This window comes from Ostrea edulis, chromosome 1, assembly GCF_947568905.1.
Source record: "Ostrea edulis chromosome 1, xbOstEdul1.1, whole genome shotgun sequence".
In the NCBI taxonomy this organism is placed as follows: domain Eukaryota; kingdom Metazoa; phylum Mollusca; class Bivalvia; order Ostreida; family Ostreidae; genus Ostrea; species Ostrea edulis.
In genome coordinates this window covers 50,057,556-50,069,480 of record NC_079164.1, presented here as the reverse complement: position 1 = coordinate 50,069,480, position 11,925 = coordinate 50,057,556, and the positions used below count along the sequence as shown (strand labels likewise).

General features: G+C 36.0%; 1 protein-coding gene across 1 annotated transcript; it reads left to right on the top strand.

Annotated features, from left to right (window-relative positions):
• The first annotated feature begins 389 nt into the window (after window positions 1-389).
• LOC125651353 (uncharacterized) lies at window positions 390-11,174 on the top strand. Its single transcript, XM_056153283.1, has 4 exons — window positions 390-564; window positions 1,033-1,240; window positions 1,697-1,914; window positions 10,601-11,174. Exons 1-4 carry the CDS (start codon window positions 513-515, stop codon window positions 11,104-11,106), a joined length of 984 nt encoding a protein of 327 aa, XP_056009258.1. The 5' UTR covers window positions 390-512; the 3' UTR covers window positions 11,107-11,174.
• Window positions 11,175-11,925: the final 751 nt, after the last annotated feature.

Sequence of the window (11,925 nt, the reverse complement as noted above, 5' to 3'; positions counted from 1 at the left end):
GGTACCCTACGGGTTCCCATATTTCTGTGATAATGTTTAATATTTTAACCTTTTAAACACAGTAGACGGTTGTTTTGATCATTAAAAGTGAAAAACAAAAGTTGGGGGGAAATCGCGAATCAGTCCCTTTAAAGCTTCAATATAATTTAACACCATCTTAATTTCACCAGGTAAAAAAAAATTCTGTTTGGACAGAAAATTAAAATTGGATAAATGTACTCCATTACACAGATACATTTATATTGTTTTGAACCAAAATAGCTGATGAGTTCCACTAAATAATTCACAGTCGAATCGTTTCCGTATCAATTTTCATGATGTTTCAATCGTGAACGAGATTATATCTTTATTTTAAATGCCTCGGAGAACAACCATTGTTCGGTGTATGGATACAAGTTAACATTGTGTACATCATAAATTGTTTAAAAGCAGCAACCAAACTTACTGAGCTTTAGATGTTCAATTATCTACAGAGTACAAAATACCGCCCTTTTTAAGTTGTGACTGTTATAATGTGGCTTGCGTGGGTATTCCGGACATGGGTGTTTTCTTGTGTTTTTCAAAGTGAGTATACAGTGCATTTGACAATTAAAATAAATCTATTATATAATATATTTTCACATAAAAAATTATCCACTGTCACAATTTCAAAATAGATGTATGAATTCTTATCAGAAAAAATATCAACAATTCCATTTTTTCTTCATATAACTGTGTTAAAAAAATCGAACAACTCTATTAAATTCCAAAATAACATAAACTAAAACACCTGGTAATGATATTCTGTTTTCCATATTTTAATCAGACTCTGTCCATTTCTGTTTAAAATATTTTTGAGTAAGTTGATATCTGCTTCATGATAATGGTAAAGTAATATAGTCATGAGATCGCGAAAGTTTTACCAATGCTCATTATAAAAAGGGTTTCCTTTTGCAATATTTAAGCAGTTTGTCTTTTCACAGACAGAAAGATATTAGACATTTTCTTTAGATTTAAAGTTTTTGAATTTTCAGATAGTTTTTGAATTTTCAGATGGGCAGACGGCCGCCTGTAATGGAATGGGTGCGAATAGTATATTATACAATGACGTCAACAATGGGAATGTCTGCTTTTGGGTGAGTACCGTCAAGGGTAATCTTACCAAAGGGCAGACAGAGTGCCTGAACCAAGGAGGGTATCTAGCCATTCTAACCGACGCCCCAATGGAAAACGCTGTTCACAATTTTCTGGATTCAGTGGGGTAAGTTTGGGGAATGTTTGTAACGTATCCGCAGTTTATGAGTGTTTATCACAGAATTTTATTTAATTTCGCGAAAGTATATCATAGTTGTTGAAAAATGTTTAATGAAAGCGATGGAGCGAAGGCTATTTCACTAGGACGATATCAGTCCTAGGAGGCAAAATTTTTTGCTTGGTATTTCCCCCAGAAACGACCGTTTGTTAAAAGTCTGAGAGCATTTTGCTCGTATCACAGTGTGTATTGACATGATAAAGAAAGGCAAAAGAGCGACTAGCGTATAGATCTACGTGTAGCACTTAACCTACAACAGGTGACGACGTTTCGATAAAGTGAACTATTGTGTCAATCAATTAATCAATCAATGTATCGGAATTCTTTGAACAGTTTCTTGTATAATTGGGATTTACATTACATTTATAATTCTATAGTTTTCTAATTACAACTGTTATATTATAGCCGACGTTCGAGCACTGTTTACATTGGGTATGATGTGGACACCACCTCCAGCTACCGACTAACAACTCTCTCAGGACAAGAACAAACATATGAAAATTTCTATGTCAAAACCATCAACGATGCGAAGTGGCGCTGTGTATCTGTGTATTTCAGCAGCTGGTTTCCAGAGAAATGTGACAACTCGTATTATTTTCTGTGCAGCACTATTCCAAATCTAGGTATGTTGCAAAGTGTCAATAAGCATCAATGAAGATTTAATTAACAAATAAGGTATCATTATTTAACAGATACAGTCGGTCATGTGATCAGATTCCATCTTGCTGTAACAGTATGTATAGAAGCCCAGCAGAAATCAATCCCAAACAATTCAAAGACTTTATAACAATTTATTTACAATTATTCACAGAAAAATATATCAAAGAAAAATTACTCAGAGTAGGTGTAATCAAAGTTCACAAAACAGTGTCTGATGCTCAGGTTTACCACCTAGCTGAATTCAGACTCGAGAATATAAGCTGGCATAAATTGACCAGTAATCTGTTAAGTCCAGATGTAAACATCCAAACGTAATTCTGTAGAGTGCTTGTAGAATGATGTTTTATCACATAATGTTAAAAAATACTGTTCTGATGGATTCTCTTTTAGAACATTCAGTGTTATGGCAAAGAATATCATCTTTCTGTTTCAAACTCTGACAAACACTGATCTAAAAATAGAACGTATATAATCTTTTAGGTCACACGTGTCAATCAAGTACAATGTATTACACACACACCCTCCTTAACAATTTGAATGACGATGAAAACTTAACTCAGATCTGAATGCATGTACCTGAGTACATATCTAATCTAATCAAAGCAATGAAAAGAAACAAAAATGCAGCACATTAAAAAGATGCTGAAGTTCCTCATACAAAATATCTTCATATAGTCTTTGGTGATCAGGTCTTCCAACAGTCTATTGAAATTCCCATGGGCACGGATAGTGCTCCTTTATTGGCTGACATGTTTTTATATTTTTTATGAGGCAGAATTTACTTCTAAAAAAACGCTTCTACATGAGAAGATAAAATCTCTTGATGTGGCCTTCAATTTAGATATATCGACACTGTTTATCTATTAACAATAATCATTTTCATTCATATGTCGATTCGATATATCCCTGTGAACTCGAAATAAAAGACACCACAGAGTCCTCCATATCTGCTTCATACTTAGATATTTTGTTGAAAATAAATATTAACGGCAAACTAACTACTCAGCTTTCGTCAACTTCCCATATTTATGTATCAATATTCCATCATCACCAGCATATATGGTGTTTATATCTCTCAACTGATTCGATACGCCTTTTAATGCATTTGCTTTACTAACCGGTGATCAAAAAACATTATTTTGGAATCTACAATAATTGGCATTCAGAATATTTAGGAACGTCTTAAAACCCGCAAATACCAACAAAAACTGAATTTTGGTGCACATGCTGGGAAAGAATATTTATGTAACAGTATTCCATCATCACTTGCAATGCATATGGTGTTTATATCTCTCAACTGATTCGATACTCAAGAGCTTGTTCTGTGTATAGTCAGTTTTTAAATCGAGACAGGCTACTGACAAACAAGTTGATGTTACAGGGGTTTCATCAGGCTCATCTTAAGTCAGCATTTCACAAATTCTATGTTTGTTATAATGATCTAGTTTGCCAATACAACCTATCTTTGGGTCAAATGTTGTCTGGCGTGTTTCATACCGATTGTTAATTACCTGGTAAGCTGTTCTTGGCACACTGATTTTGACAATAAAATTGGGAATACAGAAAGACTTTACTTCACCAGAACTTCAGAATGAATTATCAAAATAATGGCTAATGAAATACTTCGTAAAAATTAAATCTGACACAGAAGGAGGTTTTTACTATCATGGCGGATGAAACCGTCGATAGTTCAAATAAGGAGCAACTTGTTATTTGTTTACGATGGATGGACAATAAATTGATTTAAACCTCATGAAATTTGTTGTTGGATTATACCATATTGATAACATAAAAACTTCAACGATCTTCAATTCCATCAAGGACGTATTTGAAATATTTAATTTTTCTTTTGATGGCGCTCGCGGTCAGTGTTATGATTGGGCAACAAGCTATGGCTGGATGCAAGTCTGGAGTTGCCTCTCGGGTCAGTGCAGTTGAAAGGCGTGCAGTATATATGCATTGTTACAGGTCATGTACTTGCTTGTGGTGATGCAGGACAATTCAGAATGTTCTAGAAAATACCAGAGAAATTACAAACCTGATCAAATTGTCACCTCGTAGAGATGGCATTTTTATTAAATCTACTGCTAAACACACAGACTCTCCAGGTATGCAAGTCCTCTATCGGACTCACTGGACAGTAAGAACAGAACCCCTACATAGCGTAACTGAAAACTATGAGGTCCTGCAAGATGTATGGGATGATGCACCAGGTGAAGGAACAGGCAAGATGTGTGGGATGAGGCACCAGGTGAAGGAACAGGCAAGATGTGTGGGATGAGGCACCAGGTGAAGGAACAGACAAGGAGAAATAGAGGTGTTGCTCTTTATATGCAGACATTCGACTTTCTTTTTTATTCTCTTCTTAGTGAAACAATTATAAGATTATCATTATTCATTATTATCATTGTAAATTTATATAGCGCTTTATCTAATTAACACACTTACCCTAAGATTCTTTACATGAAAAAGAAACTAAAACCTAAGAACAACAAACGCATTAAGAAAAATACATGCAATAATATTGAACTGAAGTAGCTAAGAATAGGCAAAACTTTATAAATGTTTGGGTTTTTTGGTTTGTTTTTTTTTTTTGCTTTTATTCTAATAACTGTATACGCTGTACATAAATACCAAATTACAAATTAAATGTAAGTTTAAAAAGAAATGGTCTAAGTTTATTTTTAAAAACAGCTAATAAATCTTCGAATCGAAGATCCAGCCGAAGGCAGCTCCACAGGGTTCATGAGGACACATCGAACCGTCTTTCACCATACAGTTTAGTACGAACGCGTGACTTTAGAAGGGATAAGGAATCAACAGACCGACGTTTTCGCTGAGGGTGGTGCACTTGATTCAGTTCCTGGATGTATGCTGGAGCTAATCCATGTAGAGTCTTGAAAGCATACAACAGGATTTCATATTTCGTTCGATATGTCACAGGTAACCAGTGAAGCGATATGAGAATTGGTGTAATATGCTCATGTTTCCTTGAACGTGTCACTGGTCTGAAAGCAGTGTTTTGAACTTTCTGTAACTTCTGCAAGGATGCTGAATTAACACCATAAAGAAGTGTATTTCCATAATCAAGACGGGATGTAATCAGTGATCTAACAAGTGCCCTGCATGATGATTTAGTCAACGCACTTATTTGACATCACATGCCAAGTGTGCTGTCAAAAAACATCCCAAGATGTTTGACACATTACAGATCCACCGAAAGCCAGTTGATATCCTAATAATTCACTAGCTTTACGTTTTGGGGTATAGAAAAGTTCTGTTTTTTCCTGATTTAGCTTGAGAATGTTGTTTTGCATTCAGTTATCAATGTCAGAAAGACACTGTTCAAGTCTGTCTGCAATATTGTACCAGCTGTCATTCGGATTTATAACCAGGTATACCCGAGTGTCATCCGCGTAACAATGATAGGACATGTTTGCCTTCGGCAAATTTCTTCGATTGGTTTGGAAAACATGATACAGACGAGGTCCTAATACCGAACCCTGCGGAACACCAAAGTAAAGTAGGAAATCTCTAGATTTGTTGACTTCGACCAGAGATATAAGACCTTGTCCACGACAAAGCCGATCCCGTGATGTCAAAAGCATACTCCATACGCCTGATTAGAATACTATGGTCTATGACGTCATATGCAGTTGTTAAGAAACTTTGACCCGACAAAGCACTATAGAAAGAGAATGTCACTGCAACTGAAGGTAACAAAATGGCAGCTCTGACAATGCAAATCTAGACTTTGCAAAAGATGAGAAACGAGAAACAGTTTGATATTTTCTGAGAGAAGGTTAAGAAGAGACAACAAGAATTGACAGTTAATGAGCCACAGCCTCCAAGAAGAAAAGGGCTGCCAAAACGTCTTGACGAAGGTTCCGAATCATATCACCCAACACCAGTGGAGGAAATAAGGAGGAAATATATCGGAAACATTATTCTTAGGCCCTAGACCTTGCTATCATTTGTATTAAAGACAGGATGGACCTTTTGATGGAAGCGTTAAGTGGTCAGATTTATGAGAACGAGCTGAATTTCGTGTGTAATTTCTACATATCTGATATTGATAGAAGAGATCTTGAAACACAGCTTGAGACCATGAAAACTGGCCTGAAAGTTCGTTCAGACGAGGCATCGGTCAAAATTATTGTAGAATATTTGGTAGGAGGAATAACGAGGACCTATTCAGCCAAATAGCAATTATAATTTGATTAATTTTGGTCATGTCTGCCACTAATGCAGTCAGTGAGAAGCCTTTCAGCAACCTTCGAAGTGTAAAATCTTACGATCCAGGATGTCTCAGGGGAGACCGAACCATCTCATGGCCCTGCACATGGACAAGGAAGAAATAGACAGAATAGATCTAGTTGTTGGAAATATGAATTTCAGAATTCCTCTTTGGACAATTTTCAAGTACATGTAATGACTTTTAAGAAAATAAATATAGTGACTGAAATCATATCTCGTCAGTCACAGCTGGAGATGTCATTACTGGTGATATTGATATAGTTAAAAATGAGGACCTGAAATCACTTATTTTAAAAGGTCCGAATTCATACAACCTCGGTCTTTCAATTGATGACAGAACTTCATCTCTCTTATGAATTATGTCGACGATGGGGTAAATATGAAAAAGAACTCAATATATGTACCTTGTCAGAATAAATTAAAAGTATAAGAAAGGTGAAGATAACGAACAGTGATCAATCTCATAACTCCTATAATCAATATAAAATAGATACTGTAGTTGGGCAAACACGGACCCTTGGACACACCAGAGATGGGATCAGGTGCCTAGGAGGAGTAAGGATCCCCTGTCGACTGGTCACACCCGTCGTGAGCCCTATAAGAGGAGTATTAATATATCAGAGGAATATTAAAATCCCGTATTAAACACATCGAAATACAAGTACATGTACGTACCATTTATCCTTATGAAAGGTGAAGATAACTAACAGTGATCAATCTCATAACTCCTAAATAGCAATACAAAATAGAGAGTTGGACAAACACGGACCCCTGCATATACCAGAGGTGGGATCAGGTGTCTAGGAGGAGTAAGCATCCCCTGTAAACCGATCACACCCGCCGTAAGTCCCACATCTTGATCAGGCAAACGGAGTCATCCGTAGTCAAAATCGTTGTGCCAAGAACGTCCTCACATTCGGTATGAAACACGTCAGACAACATTTGACCTAATGGTAGGTTGTCCTGGCAAACTAGATATAACGATCATAGAATTTGTGAAATGCTGACGTTAAACGAGATTGTTAAAACTCCTGCACCATCAACTTGTTTGTCAGTAGCCTGTCTCGATTTAAAAACTGATCATACGTAAAACAAGCTCTTGCAATCGAATCAGTTCGGAGATATAAACACTATATGCAGGTGATTATGGGAAGTTGACGATGGAGAAGCTGAAATCGTCCCATTTATCATAAAGCTGAGTTGTTGGTTTGCTGTTAATATATACTACTCAAAATTTGATAAGGATCACTATAAAATATCTAAGTATGAAGCAGAAGTGAACGACTCTGTGGTGTCTTTTATTTCGAGTTCACTGGGATATATCGAATCGACATATGAATGAAAATTATTATTGTTAATAGATAAAACGTCGTCGTCGATATATCTAAGTGTCGAATTGAAGGTCAAAGCAAGAAATTTTTTTTCTTCTCGCGTAGAATTTTTTGAATAAATTCTGCTTCATAAGAATATAAAAACAGGTCAGCTAACAAAGGATCACAATTCGTGCCCGTGGGAATTCCAACGGACTGTTGGAAGATGTATTTAGTAAACCAAAAGTAATCAAAGAATTAGATAGGTTACATGAGGAATATGTTTTGGTTCTAGCTGACAAATCTTGTAATAACATTGTCTTTGTAAGGCTCATTATTACAACTGTATTTTAAACGAACTTGGCATTAATTTTACATTTGGTAATCGTACTTATACTCCAACTGTCCTTTAAAAAACTGAAATTCTTCAGAACCTTGCTTCCGTTTTAGACACATTTAATATCTCAGTCAATGGAACGAATGAATATGAGTTACCATACCTATACTGGATTTCTAAACTTCACATAAACCCTTACATACAAAGATACATTGCCGGATCTAGTAAATGTTTTATCAAGCCCTTATCTTTGCTCTTCACAAAAATATTAAAATCTTGAAAGTTGTGAATATGTTGCCATGTAACTATGTATAAATTACACTCAATAATATTAATCTTTTTTATCAAGAACAATGAAAATCTGTTTTTCACATACCATGAAGAATATTTAATTTATTTTTAAATTATCTTGACAATTGTTCATGAAATCTTGCTGATTCCGATAAACATCTACTTGTATATGCGCATGCTGACCCAATCCCCTCCAATATGTACAGTCATGTGCTACCCTGTTAGTGTTAGGTTCCAATCTATAAATAAATGTCACGTCATCAAATCAGGTGCAATCGGAACATCGCTCGGGCTTTTCCGTTAAGTCGAGAGGAAAAAGACTCGTTTTCCTTGACTAGACGGAAAAGACCAAGCGATGTTCCGATTGGCTCCGGTGAAAATGTACATGTACACTTGGGCATGCGCAAACTGACTTTTTCCAATAGTATCCGGTTTAACCTCGCTTATGTAAATTTGTCATGGACCCCAGGGTTCACGCAAGTAAGTCAAAGGTCAGGGGTTACATTTAGATAACTTACTGGTCGATAATATCTACATTTTACGTACTTTAAAGTATTGGTATTAAACAAAAATACTGAAAAATATAAATGATAAAATGTCTTTCTTTGGTTTGTTACAATCCAACTGAGAAAACATTCTTTTATATCAATACAACTCTTTTGTACACGATTCATGAATACACTATAACTACCACCCTCAAAATGAAATATAAATTTGCAATACTAAGGACATCTTCCCAGGCCAAGTGTCCAATTCGCTTACTCAGATGAGATGTACTAAGGATGATTATATCTCAAGCCAACGATGTGTGATTTACAAACCTTTGACAGATTAAGTTGAAAATTTCGGGGTTGGTTATTCGATTCGAAGCGCGATTAAATTATCCAATGAAATTATTCATCTAAACAGACAATGGCGACACACCCGTTCGAGCTTTGGTAACAAACTTGTTAATCTGGACTTATTATGGACACCAATGAAGGTGATATCTTTAGGGTGTATGCGAGTGCTCTCAAGAAAACGAAATATATTTCAGATTCTTTCAAAGTTGTTGAATTCCTTCAGTATGAATTAACTACCCAAACCTGAATTCTGATTACCTAAAAGACAAAGTTCGGCTCATCCCCAAGTATGTTTAATATCGCTAGATGAAGATACCTTTAAAAGAAACTTAGTCTTTCAAGTGTTTGTGCGAAATGTGGTGAATCACCAACCCTTGACTTGGGAAGGCGATTCACTTCAGGCTCGCAGAGTATTGTTATCCTACTCTCCACGATTTTATAAGTTTTGATTGCGTCCGATATATAGATTGTCGTCTGCTTTTCAAAAATAAATGTATTGCACTTTACATTAAGTGAGGAATTAATGTACAGACAAAAAATCTAATGGGGTATACGTATATTCCATGACATAGTTAATGACTTAGTGCTCTAATTACTCGCGTTTAGACCACAGCATATATTGACTCCTGAGAGGAAAACTACATTTAAACATCACCGGTATGTCTGATTAAAGAAAAAAATCAATACATGTATTAATGGTTTTTTAAAGGAACAAATTCAAAGATATTAGGTAATATTCGGAATGTTGATAAATGTTTGAATGGCATATAGAAATCTTACAGGTATCACTAAAACAAGAGTTTCAGGGGCTACAATGCTAACCTGAATCATCTTATCCAAAAGAGGTCAAAGCTTTGTAATTTTGGGACATTGATAGTGTCACGCTTTCAACCTATTTTGTTTCGAGGTTGAAAGATCAAACGTAGGGATCCGGGTTAAAATAGGTCCTTAGTACCGCTTACTTGTCGTAAGAGGCGACTAAATGGGGCGGTCCTTCGGATGAGATCGCAAAAACCGAGGCCCCGTGTCACAGCAGGTGTGGTACGATAAAGATCCCTCCATGCTCAAAGGCCGTTTACAAGAGCCCAGCATATATAGGCCTAAACTTTGCAGCCCTTCACTGGCAATGTTGACGACTCCATATAAGTTAAAAATTATCGAGTGGGACGTTAACAATATACAATCAGCAATCTACAATCGAAGACTCTTTGATGTGTACAAAACGTTTTATTTTTTCAATTTGTTCGATTTTTTTCAATCAGAAATCTCGGATTTATTTTTCTGATTTTTTAGATCTTAGCCAACCAGAAAGATCTTATTTATTCAACCATATAATGAATAAATGTTAAAGCACTGTTATATCCACTTCATGTTTTAATCCACGGTTATGACCTACAGTCAAAATATAGAAAATTGAATTGCAGAGAAAATAAGATTGTATTTTACAATGACATATCTACAGTGAAATTGCAGACCATCTATGATGATAGTTGTTACCAGTAATAATTTTAAGGAAGTTTCAAATAGTACATTTTCGCTCATTTCGGATTCATTGTGTTTGTATGGTGGTAAAAGGAGCTCTATAAATATAGAAATTACTTCTTTTTTTAAGCTTCATCTGAATCCACCACAACTGAATCTCAGCCTACCACTGAATCCACTTCAGCTACCACTGAATCCACTTCAGCCATCACTGAATCCACTTTAGCTACCACTGAATCCACTTCACCTACCACTGAACCCACTTCACCTACCACTGAATCCACTTCACCTACCACTGAATCCACTTCAGCCACAACAACCGCCTCCTCACCAAATAATTGTACCTGTCCTCCCGGATGTATTGTAAAATATAACTCCACCATTTACTCCATGGAGGAGTTGAACGCTGAAATCGCAGAAATCAAGAAAGAACTCGAGGTGGAGAAAACCACACTGTCTTCCACTATCCGTAAAAAAACATCAGCAGACGACCCTCGGCCATCTGCCAAAACATTCGGTTACTTCGGAATAATAATCATTGTCTTCGTCATAGGAGGGATTGTTGCTTTGGATTTTCCTACACTTGTCATTGAACTCAAGACAGCAGCAGAAAATTTGTTAAAATTATTGAAGTAACAATCGGCTCGTTCTCTGACATTAAGATATCATTGTATTGTTTCCGTCGAATTTGATTTTATGAAAAACAATTTATTGTTGTTTTTTGGGAGGTTTTCTTGATTTTTTTTAAAATTCAATCCATTTTCAGATATGCTCTTTCTGACTGTCTAATTATACCCGCACTTTCTAAAGAAGTTCGGGTATATTGTTACTCTGGTCCGTCCATCTGTCCGTCCGTCTGTCACACATCTCCTCTTTTATTTTAAGCAGTAACCAATTAATTTTTGGGAATATGATAGGTGGTGCCTTGTAGATGTGCAATAAGGTTTTGGTATTTTCATTTGCATCCTGGAGGCCAAATGGGGGTCGAAAAACGATGTTTTTCTATAGAAAAAAAAAACCTGGTTACCAAAACTCCTCTTATATTTTACGCAGTATTCAAATCATATTTTGGAAGGTAATGGATGGAGTCCTGTAGATGCGATAAGGTCTCAAAAATTTAATTTTCACCGTGGTGGCCGGTTCCCAGCACTCCTTTTACATTTTATGCAGTTGCTAAATCATCTTTCGGAAGATGATTGGTAGTGTCCTTTAGATGTGCAGTACGTTTTTGGAATTTTCATTTTAACCTTGAGGATCAAATGTGGTAGGAAATCGATGAACAAAACCCTAGTGCTCAGTGTATTGCTTCATGTGCACCAAGAATGTATTGAATTTGGTTTAAGGGTTGGAATCTCAGCCATTGTAATGATATTTGAACTTGGGGCACCTATCTATCATAATACACAAAGCATATTGATAAGTGCAGCAGGAATATATATTGTTTAGGGGTCATCA